The sequence below is a fragment of the Falco punctatus genome (assembly GCF_963210335.1).
Source record: "Falco punctatus genome assembly, chromosome: 7".
NCBI classification, from domain to species: Eukaryota; Metazoa; Chordata; class Aves; order Falconiformes; family Falconidae; genus Falco; species Falco punctatus.
The window spans coordinates 16,256,214-16,273,137 of record NC_137587.1 but is presented as its reverse complement, the minus strand read 5'-3'; the positions used below and the strand labels follow the sequence as shown (position 1 = coordinate 16,273,137).

General features: G+C 37.8%; 1 protein-coding gene and 1 long non-coding RNA gene across 6 annotated transcripts in view; one reads left to right on the top strand and one right to left on the bottom strand.

Annotated features, from left to right (window-relative positions):
• ZNF770 (zinc finger protein 770) overlaps window positions 1-8,708 on the top strand; it is a 28,642-nt gene extending 19,934 nt beyond the window's left edge. For 2 of the 4 annotated variants that reach the window (XM_080394737.1, XM_080394736.1), the window contains exon 2: window positions 4,731-8,708. In XM_080394737.1, the coding sequence (XP_080250863.1) occupies window positions 4,866-7,013 (2,148 nt within the window). In that variant the 5' untranslated portion in view covers window positions 4,731-4,865 and the 3' untranslated portion in view covers window positions 7,014-8,708. Of the gene's footprint in view, window positions 630-4,730 lie in introns of all 4 variants that reach the window. The other 2 variants (XM_080394738.1, XM_080394739.1) reach the window with 2 other exon arrangements.
• On the bottom strand, window positions 7,520-16,913 carry LOC308066873. Of its 2 annotated transcripts, none has more exons than XR_013929350.1 (3): window positions 16,808-16,913; window positions 14,582-14,684; window positions 7,520-9,627 (listed from the first exon to the last, which is right to left on the bottom strand). It is a non-coding gene; the product is annotated as an uncharacterized lncRNA (long non-coding RNA). The 2 variants fall into 2 exon arrangements; XR_013929351.1 differs by having other exon boundaries at window positions 14,607-14,684.
• Between the last annotated feature and the right edge of the window lie 11 nt (window positions 16,914-16,924).

Genomic DNA, 16,924 nt, shown 5'->3' with positions numbered 1-16,924 from the left:
CTCTTCGCCGCCGGTCCCTGCTTGCCGCCCTTTCCCTCGGCCGGCGGTCAGCGCCGCTGAGGGCTCCGCGGGGCGGCCCTGCCAGCCGCTAGTGCGGCGCGCCGGGGCAGAGCCCGCGGGTGCCGTGCCGTGCCGTGTCGTGTCAGGCGGCGGGCGGGGGCGGCAGGGCGCGCTGGGGGAGTCGCGGCGCCGACGGGCGGGCCGGGCCGGCGTGGCCCCAGCAGGGAGCCCGCGTTCCGCTGCGGGAAAGCCGCCCGCCGTGGGGTGTGCGCGGTCTGCGCCGGTGAAGGGCCGGCTCACCAACGGCGTTAAAGTTTGTAACTGGATTGAAGTGTGCCCTGATGGGAGGCGCGGTGGTGGTGGTGGTGTCGGTCCCGGGGGGCTTGGGCCCCTTCAGCAGAACTTAGGTTTGGTCTTAAACCAGCCGTGCTTCAGCGTCATACGTCTTTTTTCTTGCTTCAGAAAGTGTTTTGAAAAATACATTGAAAATAGGGGGGAATGCGAGGTGCTAGCTTTGAGGAGCCGTAATGCGTGATGTGGATTTCTGTACAACTTGCAGGTGAAGGTTACATTTCTGGTGTATTTGTGCCCCCACCGCAGCGATCTGAATGCTTCCCTAGGGAAAGCTGGTGAGGAAATCCAGCGTGCAGTGTGTTTGCCTCAGAGCTCAGGTTCCTATCTCTGTTGCATGCTATGTGTTTCATACATCAGCAGCTAGATTTTCACTTGTCTGTTTTGTAGTTAACATTACAAGAGACACGGTACACACCTTAATTATTATAATCAATTTTCTTATAATTGTGTCTAGAAAGCTATAAGCATAAGCTTATTCCAAGGACCTGAGGGTATACAAATAATAATGTAGGAGTCCTTCAGTGGCAAACTTGGAAATATATTGAATTTTCAATTTTTAAGTGGCTTGTTTTGAATTGTATTTGAGTCATAGGAAAACAAGCCAAAATATTTATCTTTTATAGGGCCAACTATATGGGTGTGGGAATTGGAGAGATGTTTGTGCAACTTTGTTTTTTTGGGGTTTTCTTTTTTTTGAGACCTCTGGTGCTGGGGGCAGAGCGATCTCCACGCATAATATACTTATAAGCTCATTAAGAAAAAACTGTGACTGTAAAGACAATAATGTACTTGAATCCTCTCTGCTATAATTTGAAACCATTTCTAGTCACAACTGTAAATGGCTTGGGGAATGGCTTAAGTCTTTTTCTTTAAAGCTGGCTCTTCTGGTTTTGTTTTTGTTTTTTTTGTGTTCTTTATAATCAGGTTTCTTCTTTAAGTTAAACAGCCCAGTTAATTTAATCTTTTCCTGTATATTATGCATTTAAGCTCTGATCGATCTTGATCCTCTTCTCTGAATTCATTCCAATTCATATACTTGACTAATTTGAAGGGCAGTATTCAAAGCTGGATAGAGCACCCTAGTTGAATTCTAAACAGGAGTGACTAGTATGGAACAGTTACATGCTACCAAAGCTTTACTTCTGTTTACACATCTTGGTATGGATGGCATGCCATTGGCATATTCAGCTTCTGTTTTAGCTTAGGCTCCAGGTCTTTTCTGCATGACTATAACGTAGTAAGTTGTTCCCTTCCATTCGATTGTTCTTGCCTAAATTGAAGATCTTGCGTTTCTTCTGATTAAAGTGCCCTTCCCATCTTTTTTTTTCTTCCTTTTAAAAAAGAAAACTTCTCTGATTAGTAAAGACTGGGTTTGAACTCAGAATTTTCTTCTATCATGTTCTCATTTTGTTGCAGCTTGCTGCCTTTGTAATATTAATAAACAAAATCTTTACTTAATCATTAAATAATGCTAGATTTAGGAGGGTCCTCTGTAGACCTTTAATGATCTTATTGATTATATTTTTCTGCTTGCAGCCAAGATGAAAAGCAATGTCAACTTAATATTGAATTGGACCTAAACTAAATCTTTATCACACAGGAAAGTACATTTTCTGACTCTTAATTAGGACAAGCCTGTGTACTTCCAAGGCTGGCAGGAGACAATATTGCAAGTTTGTTTTTTGCTCTTTGATCTTTAGCAGCAGCATGTTTACTCCTTAGATGTGCAAGGCACAGAGCACCCTGAATAGATGTGGAGAAGTCCGTCCTTAGTAAATAGGATTTGAAAATGTATTTGGGCCACACAATAATGCCTGTCTTAGCTTCTTTCTCCTTCCACTGCATCCCCTAAATTTACCTCATCTGAGCCTTTAGTGTTTCACAGGGCAAGACGACCCCAGCAAGAAGCTCTGGTCTGCTTTTGACACCTTGTACTACAGAGCATTTTCCTCATTCACCAGATAAAATCTTTAAAAAATTTATAAGCTAAATACAAAATCCCTTGTGTAATATGCCACAGCTGTCTCTTACTTAGGACTGTTTTTTCTTTGCGTGTCAATATACTGTTTGAGCATTTTCCTGATGCGTAAATTAGAGCTGTATGACAGTATGTTAACTAAAATTCATCAGTCTTTACAGTTCTTTCTCAGGAGGTTTTCCTTCCTTGCTAACGGAGGCTGCCTTGAGCTGTACAGAAACTCTCAGCGTAGCAGAGCAGCTTTTCTCAGCCTACCTGTCTCGAGCTTCACAGTAGCACAAACTAGAAGGCATTTGGTGTCACACACTTACACTCTCTGAACTCCCAGCTTTTACATGGTGTGACAACTGGGAGGAAAAGGAGGTGTCCTAAGAGTGTTGTGTTTTCTTGCATCTTCAAAAGGCGGCTGAAACTGAGTAGCTGTTAAAATTATACAGGAAAAGAAATAGGAGAGGAAAAGTTGACTTTCTCAATTGCTTTATAGCATTGATAAATCCTATCCTGAACTATTTCATTAGTGTCATTAGGTAACTCCAGTGTAGTGACAACTGCAGTTGTACATGCATATATAAGGCATAGATCCAAATGTTATTTAATAAAGCCCACAATCATACAGCAACATATCTGTTAGAGGTAGAATGATCCTACCAGACGGCCAGGTTTCTTTCCATTAAGCGTAAGAAAAACCTTGATTTACCAGGTATTTTCAGTCTTTTGAGTCTCATTGTAGCTTGCTTTAAATTGCAGTAGGCTTTTATTCTTGGCAGTGACTTTGAATGGAATTTTCAAGTATTTCTGAATTCTTAAAAACTACGGACATAAATGATTTTTTATTATTATTCTGCTGTTATGTAGAAAGAATATAAAACTTGTGAGTTATAGTATCAAAATATCAGCGATTATAGTTATTAGAAATGTCTTGTGTATCTCAAAGTTACTACAAGTCCTAATTATTATGTGGTTGCTTTAAAGTTTGCTCCCTCCATCCTTTTTTTTTTTTTTTTTTTTTTTTTATAAGGAGATACAGGTATACCATAGAGGTATTTTTATTCTGCTGTTTGTACTGCTCTTGTGGACTGGAAGACTTAATCTGCCTTAGATGCTGCAAGTTGTTGTGTTTGTGGTTTTTTTTAGTGGAACTAAAAGCAATACTTAAAAAAAACCCAGAATTTTCCCAGTTTACCAAAAAAAAAAAAAAAAAGGGAGAGTTAGAATACATGAAGTTGTGACAGAGAGCAGTTATTTTCCAAGTTCACAGGAGAATGGAAATAACTTTGTAGTAAAGAAAGGCATAGCTGAGTGCCAGGAAAAGCTTTGTGGGAGGGTGCGATGTTGGAGTAGGAGCTCTGCTGAGGTTAAGCAACCTCCTTCAGAGGAAGTTAAGACCACTTTGGAGGCTGTCTAGACATGAGTAGGCCTCGCAGTGGACGGCTTGGGTGAAATGGTTACTTGGAGTGATTTTTAGCTGTTCCTATGAATATTTTAATAACTTTTCATGCACTCAGGTACTTACAAAGTTTCTGTTTCTTGTTTGTAAGTCATTATGCCTTAGCTGAGACACAGTAGCTTGCCCAAGTGTGTTCAGTCTGTTGATAAACCAAGGAAAATTAAACCTATTTAATGGGTTTGGTTTAGACTAAAACATTCATTATGATGAATTACGGTAACGACCTTCATATTTATGATGATTTCAGAGTATATGCATGGTTAGGTATCACTGATAGTCTAGCTGTATTGTGAGACAGTGAGTATAAACCTGTGTTCATCCTTGTTTTGGGGGTTATCCTTATTCTGGTTGTAGTTTATGGTTAGCGTGTTGATCTTGCTTTATCTCAAACTGGCAAACACCAGAACCAGTCAGCAAAAAAAAAATTATTACTGGATACAGTTCATAACATGTAGAAATGTGAAGAGTAACTAACAATACATTGAAACTAAGTATTTTTACTCCTCACTAACACTGCATTAATTTCTTATTTTCGATGCCCAAGAATCCCTAGTTTTCTCTTTCTCTCATCTTCATAAATATATATGGGAGTTAGTTAGTGCTGTAGGGGAGAAATTTATTTCAGTAGGTTCTTGTATATTTTGTTAAGAACATGCTTTATTTGTAAATAACCTAAAACATCATAAGGTAGCTGAACTGAATATTATGTGGAAGTATAGCTGTGTTCACAGCACAGATGACTTAGACTACTTTCCGGAAGAAACAAGTTTATTTTTTCCATATTATGTAACATAACGAGTGATTACTCTGTTAGAAGAAAAGCCTTTTAAGCTAAGTTAAATCAGGAGTATTCTAATCTAGATGCTTTTGGTCTTTTATGTAGAAAATGAGGCAAACTTAGACAATTACATATTAATGTAGGCTAAAATAATACTCTCTCTCTTATTTTAGGGACCTGTGGGATTTAAGAACATCTAAGAAAATCTGCTTCTTCTACATCCTTCCATCTTAGCATGCAATTGATTTCACTTGAAATACCTATCTGAAGAAACTTAACAGTAGGCGAGGTGTAATTGCTTTTTAAAAATGGTAAAAGTAACAGCTGACAGGATACCCAAAAGAAAGCCATATATTTGTGACATTTGCTATAAACAGTTTGAAACTCCATCCAAATTAGCTAGGCATTATCTGATACATACTGGTCAAAAGCCATTTGAATGTCATGTATGCCATAAAACATTTAGGCAGCTAGTCCACCTGGAGAGGCATCAGTTAACACATAAGCTGCCTTTTAAGTGTACTGTTTGTTATAGAAACTTCAAAAACTTAATCACTTTCTTAAAGCATCAGCAGCTTCATAATGAAAATTATCAGAATGATACGAAGCAAGCAGAAAACTCTGTGGATTCTGAGCAAGACAGGGTCACTTGTGGCATATTTCAATGTTCTGCGTGCTGGAAATCTTTTACAGCTGAAGAACGGTGGACACTGCATCAATGTCTGAAGGCAGATCATCTACGTGGTGCCAGGAGGAGAAAGAAAAGTCATGCTTGTGAATCATGTAACAAGACATTTCCATCAAGATCTAAGCTAGAAAGACACTTCCTTATTCACACTGGCCAGAAACCTTTCAAGTGTTCTTCATGTGGCAAATCTTTCAGACAGTCAACGCACTTGAAAATCCATCAGCTCACACATACTGAAGAAAAGCCTTTTCAGTGCTGTTTTTGTCAGAAGGGGTTTAAAATACAGAGCAAACTCATGAAGCACAAACAGCTCCATGCCAGAAATAAGACTTTCCCCAATATTGTATACAAAGCAAAGACTCTTAAATATGCCAGACCTCACAACCTGCTCGAAGGAAAGAGGGATAGCCTTGAGAATGCTGACACTTACGAGTCACAGGAGAAAAACCCACTTGATGTTCACTCAATTTATGTTGTACCATTTCAGTGCCCTGCATGTGAGCAGTGTTTTGAAACAGAGCAGGTTCTAAGTTTGCACAAATGTTACTTAAGAGATGGCAAAAGTTCAAATAATGGTACAACAGCATGCAGCCATGCAGTCAGTATGAAAAATAAGATCCTGATGAAGCTGAAGTGTACTGGAGGAAAGGCAACAGACTTTGCTTTGACTGATAGAAAAAAAATAAAATCGGGTCACTTTAAAAGTTCTGACCTGGTTGCAGCTAGAGATCAGTGTTCTGATCAGCATGCTTCTACTAAACCTTTCAAGGATTGCCATAGCAAGCTTGACATGCACAAGGTACTTAGTAATCGGATGAAAAGAACCTTAGCTGTGCCATTACCTTGGCAGAAGCACCTGCAACCTCACGACTTTGGAATTAATTTAGAAGGTATGCTTCCTGGTGAAAGCAGGTTAAACACTGATGATTCAGTGGATAATAAAGAAGATGTTTTTTATGGTTCATCAGATGATGGTTTCTTTGATAATTCAGAAGTACCTCACTGTGCTTTTTCAGCTTCTGCTAAAAATATATGTAACAGACGCAAAGTGTGTAAATGTGACAGATGTGAAAAAATCTTTCCATCTTCATCCAAACTTCAAAGACATTATCTTATACACACGGGACAGAAGCCCTTTGGCTGTAATGTTTGTGGGAAGACATTTAGACAGTCAGCTCACTTAAAAAGACATCAGCTCACCCATACTGAAAAGAGACCCTATAAAAGCCCAGTTTGCCAGGAAGAATTTGAAAACCTGAACAAACTTTTCAGTCATCAGGGAGATCACATTGAATTTAAGTGTTCTCAGCCTGTGGGTTATTCGGGTTGTTCTCAAACACCTTCACAGGCATCTAGCTTTCAAGAATTTGAGCTGATTCAGTCAAACCATGCAGCTGAAATCAAAGTTGAAATCGAGTCAGGGGACTTTGGTCTTGACACCAGCAGTAGAAGCACAGAGCCGTATTTGGGTAGTAAATTGTTGGAAACAGAGAAAAGCTGTTACAGCTGTTGGCATGACTTTTCTGAAGATACTGAAAAAAATGAAGATGTTAACAAATTGTATCAGTGCAGTATCTGCTTTAAAATTTTTAAGTCTCCTTCAAAGCTTGAAAGACATTATGTAATGCATGCTGGACAGAAGCCATTTGAATGTTTAGTTTGTGGTAAAAATTTCAGACAGGCCCCACATTTGAAAAGACATCACCTTATTCACTTTAAAGAGAGCTTAAACCTGAGTTCCACTGCGCAACAACTGAAGAATACATAGTTTTTATCAAAACTGGATAATGTCCTATGAAATTATATATCTGGTTGCATAATTATTAAAAGGCTTATGTTAGACTGAACAATTGGCTGAATGGGATTATCTTTTTTCTATTATGGGGATGACTGTTACGACTATTCTGTTATGGAGGTGAAGAGTTAATTTACTGTCTTTGGAACTGTCTACTTGATATAAATTGTGGTGAATGTAGGAAGATGTTTAAAACAAAAAAAAACTTGCAACAGAAAAGCCACTTTGCATTTATTTTCCTAAATTAATTCATAAGTACAGATTCTTACTGTATTAATAGTGTTGCAGCAATCTGCAGTGCTCCATGAGTCATATATTTTAAAAGTTACACCTTTTTCTGTACAGGATTTTGTTATGCTGTCCAATTATAACTACCAGAAAAGTAAAGATAAAAAGCTAACTTCTAGAATAGAGAAAAAACGGTCCTTTTACTTTCTTCTGGATCCCTATACATTGCACACAAAGGACAGTTGCTGTAGTCATACTTCCTAAAAAAAAAAATAAAAAAAATAGAAGATGCAGAAAATAAGTAACTAGAGAAGGGGGAAAATAATGAGAAAAAAATATTGATGTGGCATTATAGAGGAGTTAATAGAAAAACGTTACCTGCTTTGTAATGTGCTTGGAGATCTGTGGATGAATTGGATCTTTTCCCTTTTCATGATAAAATATAAGTAGATAATGCTAAAATAGCAGGGTTTCTAATCAGTTAATCCACTTTACCACTTCTTTGTGTATCCCTTGCCTTTTCTAGCTTTTTTGGCCAGTTCAAGCAATACTAAACTATTTTTCTGCAAGAAAAAAAGACAAGAAATTATCATTAACATTGTAAATGGGCTTACTATCTGTTCCAGTCTCCTGTCTAGCACACATGTTGCACCAGTAAAAGAAATGTTCTCTAAAATGTGGTAATAATTCAGATGAGCAGTTTTGTTGGGAAGTCATGTTCTTGTTACATTAAATATAAGAGACTGAAAATAACTTTTAGCTCAAATTAAGTAATTCCAATTTTGTATTAATAGAATCAGTAGTTATACTTTCTGGTAAGTAGGAAGCTTTGCCCATTGTGCCTGTAGGGCTGGCAAAAAGCGTAAGTGCAATGGAGCTTTATTAATTATGAACAAGAATAAAGTTTCTTTTTTTTTTTCCTCTGAAAACTACCTTTTTAGGATGTTTTCCTTTGTTATGCAATTTTTGAATAGTTGAACCATGAAGTTTTTAATCCTATTTCTAAATTAACATATCTGTAAGTAACATGACATTCTTCTCATGATTTAAATAGATCTATATTTATTTAAGTAAAATGGTTTTGATTTTTGTAAAAAAAATTTGAAATTATTTATCTAGGTTTTGTTGTGGCATGAGCTTTGTAGTATTTGGTATAAATGAAGAGTGAAGAAAACTTTTATTTTATTTTTGTACATGTTACTGTTTCTCATTTTCAGAGAGAACAAAACCAGGAAAGATAGTCGGAAACAGTCTGTAGTTACTATGATTTTTGTATGACAGATGAATTCAATATGTTAATAATAACTATAGTTATATATTGAGAATTTTTCTCCCTATGTGAATTGTTTCATATTGAAAGAGAATACTGTATAAAGTGTTTTGAAAGTGTATTGTAGAGCTCTTGAAATACTTGTAATAAACTATTTTGTTTATGTTGTACTTTTATTGTACAGTTTACATGCAGCTGAGTTTTGAAACGATGTAACTTTCACTATGCAGAAAAGTTTTAAGACTACATATCAAAGTAACTAAATTTGCATGTTAAAACAATAGGGTTTGCTTCAGCTCTTGTTTTGTCATAAAATAGAAATACGTTCAAAGATAGTATGATCTTTCTTAAGGAGTCACAGTTATTTTACAAAATGCTATGTTTGAGAGGAATGATTAGAGAACACCAAACTTGGTATGTTTTGAAAATACCAATTTGAGTAAAATGAGGGCAAGGTAATACAGAAAGCTGCTTTTCAGGGTTGAATAGACGTATGTGGGAAGTCTGATTAATTTGGAAACCAACGTAATTGGGCCATAATGGGATTTCAGAAGGGCAGCAAGGGCCACTGTTTATCTGGCTCTCTACCCCTTTTTGAAAAGTTTTCTGTCAGTATAAACTCAGAATTTTAGGGGGATTATAGCATAAACCAAATAGAACAGGTAAAGCGGTTTCTAAAGAATCAGAAGAAAAAAATATTAAGGTTGGAATCCTGTCCCTTTGAAGCTGACAGTAAAATCCTCTGAGTACCTTTGAGAATTTGAGCTAGAATGGTTCTCCCAGTGTTGACAATGACATTTTGTGTTGCTCATTAGTATGTTAGTCATTTTCCATAACGCTTCAAGGAAAGTTCAAGCCATTAATCTTTGAAGTATCTTTGGTGGCAGAAACATTGCCTGTGGTTTTGTTAGAATGAGCTGATGGCTAATAGTAGTGGTCTCATGGTACTGAATTTGTGGATTTTTTTTAAGACTTTATGCAGAACGAAAGCACATTGTAAGCAGGAAAACAGTGGGTCCTCCTGTGTTGATATTGAGCTCCCCTCAAGGAGAACTTCTCGAACTGCCTGTATTCAGCTTTGAGGTATTTCTGTGTGGAATAAAAGAAGGGTCAAATATTTTAAAACAAGCAGAAAAAGGTAAAAGGGATTTTTTTAAAAAAGACAAAGTATACTAAATTCACTGGAACTGTAGTGCTAACTGATCACATCTATTTTCTATTTAGGAAGTGTGGCTACGGATAAATGAAAATGTGTATGATTTTGATTGCTGTGCTATCCTTGCAATGCTTGCAGAAAGTCAAAACTTGCAAAATATATATAAGTATTCCTATATATCTCTAAGGAAAAATTCAAAAAGGAAAAAAGCCATCATAAACTACAGAAAACCTGTTTAATCAGTTTTGTAGTTCCTTCTTACTGAGTGGTTTCTCACTTGTCCGTGATGTGCTCTCACTGTTATACCCAGAGCCAACAAGAAAAGTTTATGAGGCAAATAGGAGATAGACACAGAAGGAACTAGACTGAAGTTAATGAGACCTTAGGTTTCAAACTGAGATGCTGGATCTAATGTTTAGTTTTGCTGGCTGCCTTCTAGTATAAATGTAAAATTCAGTCATAATCTTGCAACAGTAGCTCACTTGAGTAACACCCAGATAAGTACAGCTGGATGACTCTTAAATCAATAAAGACCATGGATTTGGTCCTTCTAATGGCCCCTTGTAATAATGTTGAAAATGTCTACATCTAAATAACTAAAGGGGTCACGGTTCATGTTCTTAGTGCAAGGTTTTGTGGATTTTTAAAGTGCAAGTTTTAACTTAATAGCCTAGTTTTATGGTCTGATGGCTATGGATGAGATGTGTCTGAGAGGCAGTTATCATAAGGAAAATTGAAATTACAGAGCTCTTATATACCTTATTTGCTCCAGGTTGAGCAAATTAATTGTTCTCCATATGTTAACTGGTTCTGTCAAGCAGCTTTTAAATGGCATCTCTTTTAGTATCTGTTAAAAAAGTGTATCTTCAAAGTCCATGCAAGTGAAGGAGAAATCAGCCTTATGCCAACAAAACCCTCACAAGTAAATTGATCATTTGCTTGTTCAGAAAGTGCCATTCTAACATGAAAGTGTCACTATGTGTGACCTGAGTTATCACAAGTCTTTGAATGCTGTTTTACTTCTGTACTTAGCCATTCCAGTTCTTGTTTGCTTCCAGCATATGTTTCTGCATGGCTTGATGCTGCTATACACCTGACGTAGTTTGGATATGCAGCTGAAATCTTTCCTTTTCACTGAAATCCTTCCAGTGTCCCTGGTCCCAGTTAGTATGGATCTGTGAAACCCTGTATGTGACTTACAGAGAGTCACAGAGATGGTGGTTGCACGTGTGCTGCTGTGGCATGCAAAATGGCGCCTGAGGATGTGAGTGCATGAAGATGTGAGAAGCTGACCAGCTATGATGTGGGCTGGGGTCTCTCATTCTCCACTGAAAGTGGTCTGGGTATGTAGGGTAATAAGAGCACAGGGAAATGGTGGCTGTCCAGCTTTGCCTATGGCTGCTTCACTGGATGTGGCATTGAAACATGCCTTGCTGACATAGTAAAGGAGGGGAATACAGAAAATTATGTGGCTGCTGCTGTATAAAACATAAAATTCTATTCATAAGCTAAAGAAACAAACTACGCGTAGTGTCCCCCATTTGTACAGCTAATGCATTGCACTCAGTTTCTCTTGCCATCAAGGAACATGCTATCTTCTTAGTATGCAAATTTGCATTATTTTATTTGTGCATTTTTTTTAAAGAGCATACATTTTAATGCTTAGTATGTGTTTGCAAAAGTAGCTTGCTGAGCTACAGAAATTCAGATGATTTCCTCAATTTCTACTTTATTTTGATTCTAAGAGGACCCTGGAAAATACAGCTGAGCAGAGATACTCCTGTTAGTGACAATACAGTCCTACTAAACCAAGTTGGAATCTGCTAAGCCATCTAGACACCTCAAGTGCATCAGTCAACTTGAGGATAAATTTTAAGCTCATATTATGATTTTTTCATGACATTGAGAGTAACTTTGGATTAGTATCTTGTAACCTTGTTTGCCGTAGTGCAGTTTATCTTGTATTTTGTACTCTGGTTCTTAATAATAGCAGGTACTTAGGTAGTGAGAATAACTTTGTAAGAATTCCCTCAGGCATCAAATAACGTGTCTGATGTTAGTGCAATTAGCAGAGGAAAAATGTCCATTTGCCAATAAGCTAAAATCATTTGTTGTGTGATATTCTAGTTTATATCACAGTAGAAGGGTTTTTTCGGTAAAAGGAATCATTGAAAAATAATTTATTAACTTTTAGTATTAATACCAGTGTGAATTTTGCTCTTTTCAGTAGGTATTCTGTTTTAATTGCCATCTTATCCTCTTAAAATCCTGCCATGCTAATGGAAATGTCTACTAAAAGCCTAGAAAACATGGAGAAAGACAAGGATGAAAGTTTTAGGAGACTGGACCTAGCTCTCAGCATCTTACGGGTTGTTCTCTCTTGATTAAGTTTTGTGCTGCGTATCAGATATGCTTCAGTTTTGTCTGCGATCTTTTTTTTTTTTTTTTCTGTATTGTGAAAAAGGATATGTGATCGAGAATCTACTTTTACAGTGATGCTGCAACAGACTTAACTTTCCATAACATTTCTTAAGCTAGCACTAGCAGAAAGGAAATTATTTTCCTTGGAGTCTCATTTCAGTGAAGGCCTCACGCTCCTCCATCAAGCAGATTTATCTCACATTATTTTTTCGCCCCATAGAAATTGTATCACATAACAGCCTCTTGCAGGATTTCTAGCCAATATTTCTACAGTTTTACTGATCTCTTATCTTCATACCACTGTTCTGCTCCAGTTGGTAGGAACCTAACTAAAATTCTCTGCAGAGAATTAGTATAGCCCAGAGTCCGCTCTAACTTGAGCAGTTACCCAAATGTGTGCCCAGCAACAGAAAGCAAAGGATGATAAACTCCCGTATTTCCCCTTCTCTTTCACTAGAGGCACTGCTTGCTATTCTGGGATGTAAAAACAGCTGGGTTGCTGAATTAACCATATTTTTCTCTAGTCATGAGCTCAGAATTTCCACTGAAGTTATTGTAAGTTTTGCACAAAAATCAAGGGCAGTACATTGGCCAGAATGTGTGCTAAATAAATATTTATACACAAATCAGAATGCTACTGACGGCTTCTTTACACTTCAAAATTCTAAATATTTTAAGAAGCATCTGTTACTAAACTGAGGCATCATTTTTGAAAGTACCCATATTTACTGAGTGGAAGTACACATATTTACTGAGTGAGTACCCATCTTTAATGAGATTAACACAGTGACAAAGTCTTGGACTAGAAGAATGCACATAAAATAGTAAAAGCAATGAGATGTGATTGAATTAAAACTGTAATAAACAGGCTCAACATTTAGTTTATGTGGCTATTAACTGCTATGAAGGATAAGCTATAAGTAAAGGAATAACCCCAGTCATTGTGCCTAAGCTTTTCACACGTTGAAAGATTCCTCTGATCTTTTCTGAGCAGCTTTTCAAAAATTTATTTACCTGAAATCAGGTTAAATCAGTATGTTTCTTCTATCATTTGAACATGTAAGATACACAGGAGGTTTCTGGTCATCTTTGAATAATGCATTATTCCATAAATAATTATTCCATTTCTATGCCATTCATCTCCCTGACCCTTTCAAAAACTTATTTCTTATAACTTCGCAAGTAATATTTAAAAGTGCTGCATATTCATAGTCACTTTCCTTCTTTGGTTAGAAGAAAAGCTGTATGTGCAAGTTTGTGCATATACATGATAAGACTTGAACTTCTCACGATTGAAGCTTTCTGTTTCAGAGTTTTTCAGAGGGAGGCCTCAAACCCCCTTGTGTTTATGTGTAAAAGTCAACAAGCTAGAGATAAAAGCTGATTTTAAAAAGATGTAGTCTCCCAAGCTTTACAGCCTTGCTTCACAGAAAGCCTACCCAACATATGGCTTAATGTCCCTGGGGCTGGGATTCATCTGCCCTAAGTTAAGGTATCCAGTGTGTAGTTAGGTACTTCCGCAAAGCTAAGCTTATGCATTTAATAGAATGTAATTATATTAGGCCAGACAACAAATTCCCGTACAGCAGTGAGATGCACACAGGTATCTAGGCCTCCATCCTGAGAAGCATAGTTGTATTAAAAATCACCTGGACCACCTCGGTATTTTTAAGTTGCAAAGGGAAAGCACAATTCAGCCATCTCCCTTTAGGACGTAAAGTTTTTATTTTTTACTTTCTGCATACATTGCTGTCAGAACAGTCGCAGCTCACTTTTGAAAAATGTAATGTAGACTTCCCTTGGTGTCTTGAGTTATGTGCCACAAGGTCCAAGAAACACTAACGGTATTCAACATACTAGAAAAGAGTAAAAACTGCTATTGTAAGCAGAAGTACAGCCTCATTCGGTAATTTTGGAAGGAATAAGAGGCTCCGGCATCTCTCAAGAAGTAATGCGGATCAAAGACTCAAAGCCTTGATCATGCACTGGAGCTTTAGGCCTAGCCTGAAATCACATTGGTTGACCAGCAGGAAAACAACCCCTGGGTGGGAGAGCATGGAGCAGGACAACAACGCTGCCAGTGAGCTGCTCATCGGTTTCATCAGAGCAGCATTAGCGTGCCCTCAGCTGTAAGGGAGCAGAGTCCCCACCCTGGCAAGGTTTCAGTATCTTCAATTCTGTTTTATGTTAGGGGAACCTCTGCCACCTTCGATCCCCTGGCAACTGGGAGTTCAGGCAATAGCAGAGTTGCGATAGTAGCCACTCTGTCATTCCACATCAAAGAGCCAGGAGTAACTGCTGCACTGCAGTGACCAGGCTGAGGCATGTGGGGAATACCTGTCCCTAGCACGCTGCTTGTGTGGAGAAGTCACCTGATGCCCATTTATAACTTTGAAGGAACCCGATGACTAGAATGCGTAAGGTAATGACATTTTGTACCCTGAGCACCGTGGTGGCATTTGTTACCTGCTGTGGAACAAAGATTTCTCACCAGAGTTTACATAGGTGCAAGATGGTATCCATACTGAGCCTCCGTCTCTCAGTGCAGAGTTTATTTACATCTAAGAAGCTGAAAGATGAAAGATTCAAAAGGTAAATCTCTATATTTGTGTGAAAGAGAAACAGTAAAAAAATGAAAACACTTTTATATTAGAAGTATGTAGCCACTGAATCTAGTTTCACTGGTCACGTCTTACTGAAGACCCTAAACCAATAACAAACCTTAAAATCAATTAATATTAGAAATCCTTATAGATTAATTATTTGGAGTGTTCATTGCTAGAAATTAATAATTTCTATAACTGTGTAGAACCTAAAATAATCTAAAAGGTAGGCAGGACAGAACATAGAATCAACCTCTGCTGATTATCACTAGATACTTCCTGACCCATTGATTATTCGGGAGAGAATCACAGAGAGAAAAGCAGTGGCCAGCTTATTGATGACCTTGGCTTATATAGCATACAAAAAAGAGGAGAAAAGCATATTCTTCCTGGCTACAATAATATTTAAGGGCAAGCATCCAAAACAAGGAGAGCTAATTAAGCAAGAAAGCAGCATTGAATATAAATTGACCAGGACTGTATGCAGCCTAGAAATGAGTCATAGTCTTGAAAACTGCATCTACTCAAATGTGTGACTTTTTAAATAATACATGTCTTCATGAATGAATTAACAGATTTTTGAAGAGAAAGAATATTTGATTTTCTTGACATGTTAAGTCAATGAGTACTGAAAGATGGAGAACTTCACAGAAGACTGTGGGGACGATGGGGTGCAGGGTTTTTTTTTTCCCCTGACTACAAAACAGTTTGGGGTGGAAAGTGACAGATGTGCCTCCACTCAGGGGGAAACTGAGCATAGTGTTCAAGAAACCAGTCTTAATAGACAGTTGTGAGCTGGGGTGAGAGTTGCAGATGGGTACACAGGTACAACACTGTGTGTCATTATGCCTGGTCTCACCACAACTTCTCTTTAAAGGTTCAGGTGCTCTTTAGGTTTGAAAGTGATTTATTTTGGCAAAGTGCTAATTTACTTTCGCTATTCATTTGTAGTCCTACTGTCCCAGCACTCTGTAACAAAACAACACCCCTTACAGAGAAATATTTAATGATTATTTATAGGGAGGAGATCTCTATCACTTTACTTGACATTGCCACCAAGGGATGTAATCATATTGCCTAACATTAGGCATCTAATATTAGTTTCTGATATCAGAAGGTCCTTCAGAAAATGAATCAGAGCACTTAAATTAGTTCTCATTTGCCCTCTGGAAGGACCTCTGTCACCACATTGTAGTGCGTTTAAGACCTCACTGGGACACCCAAGTGCCAAAAGTTAGGTAAACATGGATTCCTCCTTGAGCTTTCATAGCCTTGATATCCTATGGAAATTTGTGGGTTCTGACACATGCCTGATGATCTATCATAAGCAGAGGTCAGAAGGTTTAAGTCAGCCTTGCAAGGCTGTTCTAGACAATTTACCAAGACCAAAATCTACTTGCCTGCCTATTTTTTGATATAGGGATAATTAAAAAAAATGTCACCTTCTAGGTAACACTTGAGCATAGGACTAGACAAGAAATCGAAGGTCATCAATTACTGTCACCTCTGATCCCAAGAAATCATCATAGCCTCTCCTAATTGTCCCATGGTCCACTTAAGCACAAATCAAACCTTTAGCTCCCATCTGAAAGCTAGTTTTAGAAGCTTTCCTATTTTCAGCTTATATTTACAGGTAATGATCTTACATTCCTTTGTCCTTTTATATTACTGATTCATAGCTTCAATAGTTCTCTCCTTTCCTGCCATTTAGCTCTCTAGTCTACTCTGATAGTAAAAGTACTGTTTGTTTGCCAAACTGACAAGCTGTTACATTTCTACTTGTTCTGATACATGCAAACATAAGCTATGTATGTTGATTTCTGAGGCAGTCAAATATAGAACAACCTAATTGTGAAACACAAATTTTCTGGATCTTTTAAAGCAAAGGGTTGCAGCAGGTGTATTTATTTGAATGCTGCCACTGTCTGATCCTATTCAAGGTACTGTCATTACTTTTTCCATTCCCACTGTACATTCTAATTCAACTTCAGAAAGAATATTTAGTTTAACCTCTGCTTGAAGAAATGAAACAGAGATCACCTTGATATCAAAACAAAGGAGGTCATATTCAAACAGACTTCAATGGTACCTGCCTGCAAGCTGAAAGCACTCAAGTGGCAGGTGCTGGATAATGAGCACAGAAACAAAGCGCTGGGACTTCTCTAGGGAGTCCGTTAATTTCCTCCTTAATTAATCTGTTTACCAA